The 15,048-nt window shown below is 39.6% G+C and overlaps 1 protein-coding gene across 1 annotated transcript in view; it reads left to right on the top strand.

Moving 5' to 3' along the window:
• ARP8 (actin-related protein 8) overlaps positions 1-3,553 on the top strand; it is a 102,972-nt gene extending 99,419 nt beyond the window's left edge. The window contains exon 12 of the mRNA XM_087680259.1: positions 2,963-3,553. Coding sequence (XP_087536385.1) covers positions 2,963-3,058 — 96 coding nt within the window. The 3' untranslated portion in view covers positions 3,059-3,553. The remainder of the gene's footprint in view (positions 1-2,962) is intronic.
• Positions 3,554-15,048: the final 11,495 nt, after the last annotated feature.

The raw sequence follows: 15,048 nt of genomic DNA, 5'->3' as shown, positions 1-15,048 counted from the left end.
GACCAATCCCTTATTCACTCTCACATCCCTTGAGGTGGAGTATTTCATCCCACAAGATGAGTAGCCCATATCCCTCAAGATGCTCATGATTTGTTGGCTTGGGTTTTCCAACGATCCCTTGATTTATATCATTTTTCTCATTCAATTGTCACAAGCACAAATTCAACGGTTAATCTGAGCATTCAAAGAGAAGAACAAAACATCCTCTCATTATCTACTGCTTTAAAATATGCTATGATATTCACACTGCTGCCTTTGCTTTTTTATCTTGATTTTTCTATGATTCTCTTTAGACAGGGTTTCCTCTTGGAAGTTTTGGTTTCACCCTCCAATTTTAGGACTTTGAATCACAATATTTTTCCTAGTTGAATTCATGATGATCGTTGCTGAGCTTTTGTGATTTTCCAGCTTTTCTAGCTATTTTTACTAGTTTGTCTTTCTTTATTTAAGCTATTTATGAGTTCTAGTTTTTTTAAACTTATGATGAGGCCTCATCTTGGCATCACTAGTGTAATTTTATCATGCACTTTACATATTAATTGAGATGGTAAATTTACCAACAACAATAGCAATTTTTACTCAAGAACCTGGTTCACTTGGTTCAGTGAGCCTTCATCTTGTTGGACGATCATCATTACTTTGGGTTCCACCTCAGCCATGAGTTCCTCTTCAACAGGTTTGCGGTCATTTGATGATGGATTGAGAAGTTGTCAATCAGCAAGTTATCAATTGACAAGTTGTGATTCAATGAGTTGAAGTTTTACTATTGATGAATTGTCAAGTGACAAGTTGGCCAAGCGATGATTTTTCGGCTGACAGCTGATGGTTTGTAGGTTGATGTAACCTGCTGCCATCTTTGTGTTTTCGCCCAACAGTCATCTTGATAGCAGCCATCATTCTGGAGAGATTTGAGCATCTTCTCCATCACCAACAGCTCCTGAGACTATGTTCTACTCCGTCTACTGCTGTCCATCATCATCTGGTGTTTTTTTTAACATCCCCTTGTCCAGAGGACTTTCTCTTGCTCCCTCCCCATACCATCCTCATCCACAGGTGCTGTGGCCTTATCAACCAAGACAGTGCGGTTATCTCTGAGAGCTTTGATTGGCATTATTGACTCGACTCTGCTCACCTGAATACCAGTCCCAATGACACAGAACCCTGAGGCTCTCTTGCATTGTATTAGCATTGAGCATGATCAGTATTTCATTCACTTTTTGTGTTCTTGAATTCTGTGTCTCAATGTTTGCCATACACACTTTGTGCTCCTACCCACCTGTATAAGGCCTCTAACAATGAGCTTGACCAACAAACCTTTGTTCTAACAACTGCTTGCTTATGAATCTTTGTTGGAAAATAACATCACAAGCTACCTTCTCCTAGTTGGGCTGTCATTCATCCAGACCAAATGAAGGTCCCAGTAAGACACTTCACCTAGCTACTGCAAGATTTGCCAACAAGAGGTAATGTTCCTCTATCTCACCATCTAGCACAAGCTATCAGGAGCCTATGATAGCCAAGCCATGTGCCAACTGCTTGACTCTTGTGTGCTATTAGTCATTGGAAGAGAGATTTTCCTCAGTATGAAAGTATCCTCCAGAAGTCCAACAAGAACTCCAGAGAGATGCCCCATCTTTTCCACTGTTCGGCAAGACTGTGCAAGGTTGTTGAGAGAAGGGTTCCTCGAGATTCCATATCAATTTCTAAAGTGGTCTTTTTCAATAACCACAATTTTTCCATCCATCCATCATGCAAGTAGCTGTGTCAAGACTGTATATCATGATTAATCTCCTGTCGCAATGGGCTACTATGATTCTCTCACACAAACAGCCTATAAACCCTGATGGAGCGAATCCTCACTCATGAGCCTTCCATCCTCCTCTGTTATGAAGGTGAATACTTTCTCCTTGCTGGTTGCAGTCAACCTAAGTATGATGTCTCCTCTAGCAAAGAGACCAATCCATGTCTGAGATTAACCTGTATATTTGCCCTCCACTTGGGAGGCACTCCCTCCACAACAATCTTTACCATGGTCCTAGCTCCTCCAATGCCCTGGGGTTTGTCTGTCAGTGTCATCCAGAGGATTCAGAAAAGCAAACTCCTCCCCTGTCATGGCAGCAACCTCTATGGAAAACCTGAAAAATGGCCCCTTCTACCCCAGTGTGTGATTGTTGAAGAAAAGTGCCTGGCTCAGCTTGTGTTCAATAATGGTCAGGGCTAGCTGGTGGAAGCTAGAAGACGTCAAGCTTGAATAATGGCAGGTCCAAATTTGGCCTCAAACCCCCCCTACAATTTCTAGCTGTGATCTGTTGAAAAATCCAATGAATGCTAAGTTACCGTGGTCCTCCAAGCAATGATATGATTATCTCTAATCTCCTTAGTGTAGCTTAGCACTGTGTCCTAGGCTACCATGACCCTCCAAGCATGGGTGATTATCTCTAATTCCCATTGTGTAGCCTCTTCGACAACACCTTGCCTAAATCTGTAACAATGCGCTTCACTGGCAAAGTGCAAATGGGTTGAAATGGAGTTTCCACGTCGGTTTGGAACAGTGAATGGGAACTGGAAATTTATGTTTGCTACTATAACACACTGCTATTTAGTAGCTTCTAGTTGCCAGAAGAGTCAAGAGCTACTACCATCTCCAAAGTTATTCCATCTGGGTCCACCATGGCTGGCTCCAATGAGAAACAGGCTACCAACAAAGAGAAAGGAATGGAGATACAGCCAGAGTGGAGGTAGAAGAAGCATGAAAGAAGCAAGTCGAAGGTGCAGGGATGAACTTACAAAATACATGGCCAAAAACATTAATAGGCATTATAAAGGCTAGCTTTTCTATATTCTTCTGTGTTGAAGTGTATGACTTCCACCAATATATGTTTAAGATTTGATATGAGCTTTCAAGCAGGTCCACCCACTTTCCAAGTTTGAGTTTTCAACTTGTATTTTCTCATGTCTGCAGCTTAGCACATTTCAGAAAGAATGGTGCATAACAAACAAACAATTTCAGTGGTATGGTCAAAGCATTCTAGACAAAAAGGCACTTGATGATGGTTGAACTATGAGGCAAAATGTGGTGTGGTTATCCTCCTGCAAAGGTGATTCAGTGTAGCATATGTCAGTCATCTATCCAGTATTACAGTTTTCATCCTGAGGTTGCACAATGAGCAAAGTTTCATGTCAGGCATAATGTAACATTTCTTTGTGCTCTCTGTGCACACCAGAAGTCATGTAGTAGTGCTAACAGAAATGCAGTAGCATTGTAGTTTTCTCGTGTGGGGGTGAATGTTTTTCTTGATGAGAAGAGTGATTTTTGTAATGTAATATGCACTACCAAGTCAAGCTCCTCAAATCAGGGGCTGGTTGTGATCATGTCAGTATTTATTACTGCAAAAAATCTTCGCCTCTAAAATGAAATAAAGCATGTAATTAGTCCATGATCACACAGGCTAGATGGTCATGTGTTGTTTTATCCACTCTTTTAATACACATTCTTTGCAACCAAAGAGGACCATTCATAGGTCTTACTGTAACCTACTTCTGTAATGATGCACATATTATCTTCGAGTCACTTGATGCATCCCTTATTAATACGCACATTCTTGATACGCAAATATTGCCACATGGGAAAATATCTTTTTTGGTACATAACAAAGTAGTTATAGGTGCTGTTCATGACCTAAAGGTCATATTGCACAAAACTACTTCAAGTAGTGCAGAGAATCTAAAATTAAGCACCCTTGAATGCATATTAAACCACCTTCTGGGCTGTGGAAATGCAAAAAGTCATCAGAAGTTTAATTAAGCTATGCATTATGCGAAAAGTGCTTTTAAAATTCTTGTAGTGCTTGTTAAAAGGAAATGTCTATGGCTTCAGCAAAAATTATACTTCCCATAGTTATAATATAGAGACCCTATATTCAGCAAGTATTGTGCTAGTAGCAATTAGAACTGCAGCTTCTTTGAACAGGGTATCATGTTAAGAAGAGATTTTGATGGTGCTTAAAGGGTGTAGGAAGAAAGGGTCTAGAGCCTCTTAGAAAGCATATCAAAAATCGTCCTTTTTTGCTACGTATCATCCCCCATTCATAAGGTGAGTTGATGTAAATACCTTTACTATTAATATATTTGCATCATACAAAAACAATTACAACTATAGATCGTTGATACCCCCACTAGATGATTGTTTTCTGCCAGCACTAACACAATGCAATGCATGGTTCCTATGTGAAAGTGGTCCTAAGGAACATATATATTGAGGTGAGAAAGGGATTCATGTGTAAATAGTTGCTCTATCTTCATTTGTGGGGGGGGACCTTAACAAGTCAAAATATTCTGCTTCTATGAAGGTTTTCTAATACTTGGCCCCTTTGCCTAGGCAGCAACAAAGCAATAGGTTTTTGTTTAACCCTTAATTATGTATACAATGTGGCCAAAGCTTCCACATAGGGTGTGATTATAACTCAAAAGGGTCATTTGGACAATAACAAATAGAATTAGACACACACAATCAGCCAATATGTATTTTCAAAGCCTTGTTTTTAACCAATTGATTGTTTAGCCTTATTTTGGCTTCTAATCTATCGGCACTTGGAATAGCTTCTCCCTTGGTTTTACAAGGGATCATTTGGAAGTTGCAAGCTAACCTCAAGAAGGTGTCTTTCTTTTAGAACCAAATGTCCCACATGGTGCCCCTATGAGGTGAAGTCATGGAAGACTAGTGTGAACTTTTGAGATGAACCCATGCTTCTAATCCACTTTTGTGGAGGGGTCACTTTCAAGGTGAGAGTATAAGCATTTTGACCATCTCTTTAGGAGTTTTATTGAGAAATTTCTAATTTCCTCAACTCCCTTCCTATTGTACAATGCATCGGAGATATACCTTGTATCTAAACTTTGGATATTTATATAGCTACAATTCTTTCTCATTCCTTTCACATTATATCCAAAGATCCAATCTCCACCCTTTTGCTTAGTTTCATCTTACAACATTTTTAGTTTCTAGCATTGTCAACCAATAGTACTTAGTTCTCAAAACTTCCATACTGGCTTTGCATGGCTCACATCCTCTTAGTATACTCTTGACTTTTCCTTAGGTAAATGATTAGATATTAGAATTGGAAGTCCAAGTCCATTGCATGCACATCAAGTCACTCGACATCTTTAGTTTGGAAGGTAATCCGCGAATTTGTACCTATAAAAGACAAGAATGAGCTTGGAAAGGTAAGCAACTCTCTCTAACTTTGATAATGTCTAATGACAATCAATTTCTCAAAGCCACTATTGAGGTCTCTATATCTTATATCCTTCAAAAGTCAATCTCAGAATGGGCTTCCATGATCCTTCAACATGCGAGTGCATCCCTAGTCTATGAAGCGACTACTTGTAAGGCTCAATACCTAGAAGCCTTCTTTCAACTTGGTGCAACATCACTTCACTCTATCAAGGACATGTAATGCCTAAAGTGTCCCTCCACTTAGACTAATGATTTATGAGGCTTTTGTCCGGGGTGGGCTTAATCTTTCCCCATTCATAAATCACACTTGCCATACAACCAATTGAAAGAAAGGTTAAGCAAAAATAGGTGTTCACAAGCATGTATGCAATTGATTAGGTGTAAATGAATAAGCCAAATTTTGCAACCAAGAGAAGTGGTTGTAAAAACATTAATTTTAAAAATATAAGATGGAATATCTATGTAAAGAACATGCTGTCTGGAATATTATATATAAAAGGTAAACAAGGGAATATGTATAAGGCTTCAACAAATATTATAAGTATATTTGATGCCAAAAAAGAAAAGGTGCATATGAGCTAAGGACTAAATTCAAATGTTACACAAAATCTAGCAAAAGTGCTAACTTATTTGATATGATTAGTTGGTGACACTATGCTTTGAACAATAAGTATAAGAGGAAAGGATTCTAGAAGACTTGAGTGTTGCACGATCAAAAAAGGAAATTGAGATCCGCAAAGGCTAATTAAGGTAATATCCTATTAAAGTTACAAGATGATGTTCAACTAAACTAAATAAATTTGAACATGTGAAAAACTCAATGTAATGTAAGAGGGGTTGAATATGATAACATAAGAAACAAAGGAAAAGGAATGTGTCGTTGGACAAGCTAAGATAACGATTATTAATCAAGTGCAAATAAATGGGATGGCATGCATATGTGGCATGTGAACAAATGGGATAATTTACATCTCTATTTGATGCAATTGTCCCTCTTAACAATGCCATCCTAGCAAAAGCAATGGATGTGTATTCGTAATCCCGAAAGGCGTTTGAGATGCATTCTCATATGTGTATAACAAATGTAGAGCCCAATTATATTGTGAGAAGGATTGTAAAATTTCGGTAGGATTTTCTAATTGTACAATAAGAAATCAAAGATTTAGATCACAATGTTATATTTAATTTTTTATTCAAGGTGCAAAAACGAGTGCTAACTTTATATTTCACTAGTAACGTAGCAAAGGTCTCAAATGTAGGACATGAGGAGTGAAACTCTCATTTTTCTTACTTTTTTGGCTTATCGCCACACATTTTTTTATACATACTTTTAGTGTTTGAATAATTGTTAAAGATTGTGTGAGAGGTAATAAAAAGCACTTGCAATGTAATATAACTTGCAATTTAAATGCACTTTGACAATCGAGTGTGGAATATAATCTACATTTACTCAATTATGTCTTTCTTATCTATTTGAAGCATTGCCAATTAGCTAACTTAGTAACTTACTCATTATATAATATCCCTCATTTAAATCATATTAGATCTGGCCTCCAACAAAGACAACCTTAGCTAGCTTACTCTACATAGGAAGACCCCATATAGTTATCATAGAATTTCTCACACTTGTGAGCTCACATTTTAGGTTATGGTGATAAAATTATGAGCCTTTGATTTAGATCTTTTCCAAGATATTGCTTTTTTTTAAGCTTTTCTAAAGAGATCCAAGTTTTGCGATTAATAATGATGCATGCAAGTGACCAATAGGGTTGGTCTTGAGAATATGGCTATCTACAAAATGGATCTTAGTGTATGTTGCATTGCTCTATGGGGGACAAGTGAGTTTTAAATCACTTAGATCTCTTGCAACAAGCTACATCTATGACTAGATAGCGACAAGATGTCCTAGAGCCTTCACAAATAGCTCACTTTGAACCACATCCACAACCTTGTCATTAGATGAATGTTCTAGAGTCTTTTTAAAATAGGTGAGCATTTAGCCATGCGCTTAACCTTGATGAAAATTTACATCATCCCTTGTTCATTGGATGTAGCATGGTATAAGATCCAAGCTTATCCACCCTAAGTACATATCCCTCTACTTTGGATCAACTCTAGTGGTGACCCACATAAGTTTTTATCTCTCACTACACTATGGCCATGTGCTAGCATTTTTTTAATTACACCATGATGTGATTAAAATATTGCCAATAGTTGTACATGACCTATGGTCTTGAAATTACAATTAAATAGATTGAGTTGCGAATAATTGTGCATACAAGTCTCCAACAATGTTGCTCATAAGAATATTGTTGTTTGTTGCAAATGGGTTTTATTGTGAGCTACATTGCTCTATAAGGAAGAAGGGGGCTTTTAAACACTTTGAAAGTTGGATGTCTTGTAACATATTGTGTCTATCACCATTGGCGATGATGAGATGTCTTGGAGATTTCAAATAGGTTTCTTAGAATCACATGTACAACCTTGATATATGACAGGAATGAATGATTTGGAGTCTTTCAAATAGGTGATCATTGAACCATGAGTTGACCTTGATGCAAATTTATGTCATACATTAGTAATTAGATGTAGCATGCTACAAGAGATCCAAGCTTAAATATAACATTTTTTATTGCACCACTTTGTGATCTAAATATTTTGTGCATGAGCATCTTACAAGTGTGAAACCAAAATCCCAACACATCCACATGCACCATGGTCCTTTTCCAAGGCTTGTAACCAAACATTTATAACTTTAAATTCCACAAAATTTTTTATACATAAATTCAATGCCACACAATATATTCGACTTAGGATTATAGGACTGCAAATACATAGCTTGTACAAGAAGAATCTTGAGAGATTATAACTCAAAGATTTTTTAGAGGTGTCCATAAACAATATTTACAAGACTAAGTATGCCATAAAATTGAATATACATATGTATAAGGCTAAGGAAAAAAACCTCCTAAAGAGGAAAAAAGTACCCCGACTATCCTAAGTATGTTCACATGCATCCCTACTAAAATATGGTAATAACTTCCCCCCTAAGAGTGATGTAATGAACAAGACCTAGTACTTATGTATGGGAAGCTCATATCAATGGAATAGATCAATCCACAAAGGAGAGTAAGCCCAAAGCTTTGTGGAAAGCTTCAAACTTCTATGGGAGCTTCTCGCACAACTGCCAAGACCCACTGACCGTTTATCATATCAAGTGTTTGAAGCCAAGTGCAATGGCTACCTCTCACATAGCCATGCACACTCTCACACCTATAAGTGTAGTGAGCTTACATTCCTGCTCGATTGAGTTGCCTCTTCCCACAAGCTCTCTAGTAGCTCCATGATCCAAGATGCAAGCTCGATTCTCAAGCTCCAAGCCCCAAGCTCCATTGTTGCATGCGAGACAAGAGAAGAGAAGAAAATATCAGAAGAAGAGAGAAGAATATGGAGAGCTTCTCCACCCCGATCCCTCATACTCCCTCTCTCAAGCACAAGCAAAAGCAAGAAGAAGAAGAAGAAGATAGCTAGTTTTGGTCACACACAAGAATAGTCTTCTTCATTCACTTTTTGTCTTTTTGTAAATGCCCTAACCCTCCTTGGGTGCCTATCCCTTTTTCACATGACTAGCCATTTTAGCCTAGATCCTCTTTCCTTATTCCTTCATATTTACATGATTCCTTCACTCGTGCCCGTCTACATTTACAAATTGCACAAGAGGAGAGAGCCTGGTTCTCCTTTACAAAATGAACTACAATGCATCTAGCGCTTTTCTTGCTAGAATATTTGTTGCACTTATTGTTGTATGCTTCCTTTTACATTTAAGACTTTTCCTATACTTTTTCTGAGCTTGCCTTTCTCTTTCGTTTTTCTCACCTTGGGGCTATCTTCCATTTCCAATTTTTCGGGGCTTTTCTATCGAACTTTCGAAGGAGGTGTAACATTACCCCCTTCCTAACTAGGTGTCAGTCCCATGGCACTTGTTGGTGAGGGCTTGGGTGATGGAAGAGTTGCCATGTGGGTCGATGATGGGGCATTCGGGAGATTCGGTGTGGAGAAGAAACATAACAAATATGAATGAGAGGTTGCATATGTCGAGGATAGATTAAGTGGGTAATGGGGGCCTCCGATATCAGTGGTTGATTGCGGGTTGCCGAATATACCTAAAAAGAAAAAGGAAGTGCACTACATGGGGATGTGTCTACCTCACTATGCAGTGCATGGTGTCTATGCTAGCGGAACTGGGAGTTGGATCAAAGCCCGTGGTGTTGTCTCTTGAATTTTAGGTAACCCCATGGTGTTATCCCTCAAACCTTAGGCAAGCCCATGGTGTTGTCTCCACACTTGAGGACCTAGTTCTATATGAGGGGAGGTGCTATGGGGGTGACTTAGGGAGACAGGTCTACTAAGCGTAGGCGCGAGCAGGAGCCCCCCAGGTTTGTCATACCCTTGATGTGCCCTAAGTAGGTGAAATAGGGAAAGGGGATAGGGTGGTCCCTAGGTACAATGCTTGTGACGCTCATAGAGTACAAACGGGCTAATTTCATTGTGGTATTTCTTTTCTTTCCACTTATTTCTTTCTTTTCCTTCTCCTTTTTCTTTTCTTTGGACAATGAAAATGAATAATATGTGATTATTTCCATTCAAAAGTGGTGTATTCTTTTTTTTTTCTTGTTATTTTTTATGGATTCTATGAAGATGTTGAAGATTATGGTTGATTCTATCAAATCTGTGGGAGATATCTGCTATGATGCTGCGTGAAGATTTGTTCTTTTCCTTGTTTTGGTTCTCTAAAGAATGAAACAAAAGCTTGTTGATGTTGCAGCTTGGACCATACTTGAAAGTATGTTTTCTGTAAATACAAAGGCATGAAAGATTCAACTCAAGCAAGAGTTGAATACATTGAAGAAAGGGAAGATGTCTATCAATGAGTATGCACTGAAGGTAAGGAGCATTGCAGATGCCTTGGCAGTGATTGATGCAATGCCCGATGATGATGATTTGGTGTCATCTACCTTGGGTGGACTTAACAATGAAAAGGCTTGGAAGTCTTTTGTAACTTCCGTATATGTTGGAAAGCCATTTCCAGATTTCGATGAGTTGGTCTCCCTTATGATCACTGAAGAGATCAACATGCACAACAATCCTGAGAAGAATGAGTTTTGATACCTTCAGAACGAAATATATCCCCCTTTGTAATGGCATGAAAGTAGATATTAGAGACGTTGAAAAGAAAGAAATAGAAGAAATGTTGGCAAGAGAGTCCTCCAGAGACTAAAGCCTTTTCTTATCCTTCTGTGGAGCCCTAGACAAAAAAAAAGAAGGAACGAGAGAGAGGGAATAAACATATAACATAATAAAGAAAGAGAAAAAGAGAGAGAGATGGAAGGAGAGGAGATAATGAATGGATAAAAAACAAAGAGAGAGTGGTGGCGAGATCCAGTGAGGTCCGGTGCAACACCACGAGACAGGAAACAATCCAACATACATTAATTTGTGGGTGGGTGGTTGGAGACTTTAAATATGTTAATTTTTGCCAAGTTACAAGAGAAGAAATCCCTTCTCAAACAATTTAAGAAAGAAAAAAGAATGATAACAAAAACAAATTGTTTGTCGTAACGTAGACAAAATGGAAAACGATGAAGGTCTTGATGTTCAAGATCGCGAGGCGTATCTTAATCAGCGTGTCCTATGTCCTTGCTCTCAATGTAAGCTGGCAATTAGACGAAAATGTCGATTTTCTATAGAACACATACGACGCTTCGGCAAGTTTCAATCTGAGATCATTGATCTGGCAATCTCAGATTTTCAGCAAACGGTAAGAAAAGTTAATATCAATCATGCATTGTACTCGTAAGCTAATTGAATACCATATACAAAAGATTGGATGTGGCTGGCAAATTTTCTATCCAGGGAGGTGACGTCTCATCCCAAGGAGGAGTGCACCCTTTGCGGGCAATTAGAAGAGTTCGTGGGCATGCGATGGATGGAGTTCCTGAGCCAATCCACCACTTGGAAGGTACTACCCAATCTATACCATCAATACCAAAGGAGACATATAGCCTTCGAGACTTACCTACAATCTTGGAGCCTGAGATGGAGGCAATGATCGTTGCATTGATTCCCATGGATGTCGAGACTTCTGATCCGCTTAGAGGGAAAACATCCATACCATTATATGATGGGTGCCGAGTATCTCACCTGAAGACACTCCTTGCACTCCTAAGTGTGCAAATAAAATACAAGTGGAGCGATGCGAGTGTGACCAAGTTGATCAGGTACCTTATACGTACGCTTTGTTGATTTCTTTTTGGCACTATCATTAAAAATATTTGTGCTTTTTCAAGGTGTTTTATACATTTTTTCAAGTTAGTGAAGTATCATATATTACCACTTGTAAATACCATGCATGAGTCTCGTGATGATGCATGACATGTTTTACGAAAGCTTGGCATGGACTACAACAGCATCCATGCATGTATCAACGATTGCATACTATTTTGAGGAGAATACGAGACCATGGAGACATGTCCAAAGTGTGGTTCTCACAGGTTTCGACAAGACTTGCAAGGGCAAACCATCCCTCAAAAAGTTATTAGACACTTTTCGCTTATCCCCTGCATAAACCACATGTTTCGTACATCCGGCATGGCGAGCTTAACAACGTGGCATGCGTAGAATAGGTCCACAGATGGAGTTCAACGAATATCAACGGATTCACGTGCATGCCACATTGACTCTACCTTCCCAAGCTTTGCCTGAGAGCCAAGGAATCTTCGGCTTGGTCTTGCAATGGATGGCGTGAACCCATTCGGTTTGCGCTCAACTTCTTACAATGTGTGGCCTATAGTCCTTGTCAACTACAATATCCCTCCATGGCTTTCTACAAAGAAATGACATCTCATCATTAGCTTACTCGTCCCCGGCCGCTACAAAGTTAAAAATATGGATGTGTATCTTCGTCCATTAGTCGATGAGCTTAAGATTTTGTGGGAGGAGGGGGTCACCGTGCAAGATATGAGCAAGTGCGATGGTCGACAACTTGCCAATATTCAAGCCATTCTCATGTGGACGATACATGACTTTTTGGGATTCGGAGAGTGCTCAGGTAAATAGGCTTCCGTTCACGTTGGTAATATCTATCATAACTCGTTCAAGTTTATATTCACTGGACAGAGGTGTTGGAACAAGTCTGGTTACCTCAAGTTATCATGCATGTCCATTGTGCGGGCCACAGTTAGACTCCCGAAGGTCATGAACCATGAAAAAGATGGCATATCAAGGATACGGCGCTTTCTTGCCAGAGGGTCACGAACTCAGGGAAGGTTTTCTTGGACGACCTCCAACACGTATGAATGCTCAAAGCTGGCATAAGCTGAAAATTATCCATGCAGAGTCACATCCAACAAAATGCGACAGTTCTCAGTTTTCTACGAGTTGCCATATTGGACCCACTTACAAATCAACCACTTTGTTGGATCCCATGCATATTTTCAAGAACGTGGGCAGCTTGCTATGGGACCACATCACAAGAAAGAGAGACACTATAGGGGCACGAATGGATTTGAAGGAGGTAGGCAAGATGGAGACGCTTTGGCCACAGTCGAGTGCTAATGGTTACGTGTAGCTACCTCGCACTCCTTGGGTTTTTTCCACTAAAGAAGAGTGCATTGTGAAGCAAATAGTCAAGTCTATCCGCACTTTGACAGGTATGATGCATTCTCTCAAGTCTGCATTTTCTAAAGATGATCAATTATCAGGGCTAAAATCCCAGGATTGGCATAAGATATGTCAAGTTTGTACTATGAATGAATTGTAAGTGGCCTACGCATTTTGCTATTTGGAGTGTAGTCATTGTTCATAATGCTTTCTCATTTGTGGCAATTTGTACTACCGATCGCGATCGCAGGATGCCTTACTCTAGAAATACGTGGGGCCATTTATAGATTGTCGACTTTAGTATAATGGATCTCACAGAAGGAGATTAAGACATCCTCTATTGAATCCGCGAGGCGAGGAGTAGTGGAGACGGTCTGTCTCTTTGAGAAATACCTGCCTACCAGCATGCTCACGATACAAATTCACCTTCTTGTGCATCTTGTAGATGAAGTGGAGATTGTTGGACCTGCCCATACGTGATGGATATTCTTCTTGGAGTGCTTCATGAAAATCCCGAAAGGCTTTGTGCGACAATGAGCTCGGCCAGAAGGTAGCATGGCTGAAGGTTGGTTGGTGTCTGAGGTGCTAATGCATATTTCACAATGGCTATCAACAGTGAATCCAGACAACAGTATGCTATGGTCGTGCTGAAGGATGACGATAGACTGCCCGAAGATGTGGTGATTGAAAATGGGGTAGAAAAAAGAATGGTTGCTGATGGAGGAGAAAGTGAATCTCTTTTGTATGTTGCACCATGCCTCTATGGAGACGTGGCTCGCCAGGTACCAGCAAGCTAGGCAAGATCAAGAGGAATCGCGATCTGAATTTCAACGTAGTACACACCATCGACCGATTCGATATCTTGAGAGCATGGAGGAGATGCCGCGATTTATGTCAACGCGATGGTTGCGTGGAGCTTTGGCCGTAGCACCTCGCGAAGGGGCGGAGGTCTCAACCAAGGAGTGGGAATTCTCGAGGGGATGTAGTCCAAAGGTGATGACATGTTTAGAATTTGTCATATCTATATTTTATATGCGACAACTAATTGAGTGTTTCAATGTACAATACAAAATATATAGTGCAACGTGATCGCGTGGACCACATTTTTGCGTTGAGCATATTAACAAAATGCGCTTCACAACAGACTGTGGTATCATGGCAAGGTTCAAGCAAGAGAGCCGACGATGAGCAACTGATCCAAACACGATTAAAGATGAGATGGAGTATTTTGGGAACTTGCAAAGTATTGTTACGATGGATTATCGTAGCTTCTCCATGATACTATTCGATGCGCAGTGGTTCAAAGTAGTACTTGAAGGAGCTGGAGCAATAGTTCAAAGAGGTCCATCTGGATTTCTGGAAATAGATTCCGAAAAAAAATGGAAGGATTTGTGCGACACCTTTGTGTTGCCGGCCCATTGTGAATAGGTGCATGAACTCATTTGTTTATTAATTGTATTACGATATGGTACATGTCATAACAGTTAAATCTCTCTTGTACATGTTTGTGAACAAGTAATCTTCTATCCAAGCCCCTAACAACCTTGATGGTGGTATGTTATACCTTCAGCTCCCCGAAGTACGAGAGCATATGATCAAAGCGATATTCTGAGCATAGATGAGGACAATATGCAAATAGAGGAGTCGATATTGAAAGGGGTGGAGGCCACCAAAAGCTTGGAGCATGTAGAGGAGCCAACATCGAGTAACAATGATGAAAATACAGGAGTCCAAGAATTCTTTGAGAATGAGGTGGACTCATCCTTTTGTGGTGACATGTCTATCGACCTTCCAGTTTATGCCGAGTTGTGTTAGGAGATTGACATGGGACCATAGAATACTTCATACTTGGAGCATCCACTTACTCAATTCGTTGACTAATCGCTTATAAGGGTACATAAGATATGCATTTTAAGTAAGATCATTTTTTAAAAATTTATATAACCGTGCTTTATATGATTTAAATTGATTATGGTAACATCATTTTTTGTCTGTGCAGGTGACCTTTGTGGATACTTAGATCACCAAGATGAGTCGAGAAATGAGCGATGAGGAGTTGCAGGATATCTTCACGTGCATGTCTCCAGATCAAATGGCGAGATTCAGAGCGGACATCGTCAGGCTGCTCTATTAGATCTACTTCGGCCCGATTA

The sequence above is a fragment of the Lygodium microphyllum genome, chromosome 6, assembly GCF_053477565.2.
Source record: "Lygodium microphyllum isolate KBCC chromosome 6, Lygodium_microphyllum_v1.1.10, whole genome shotgun sequence".
Classification (NCBI taxonomy): Eukaryota; Viridiplantae; Streptophyta; class Polypodiopsida; order Schizaeales; family Lygodiaceae; genus Lygodium; species Lygodium microphyllum.
This window is presented reverse-complemented; position numbering and strand designations above follow the sequence as displayed.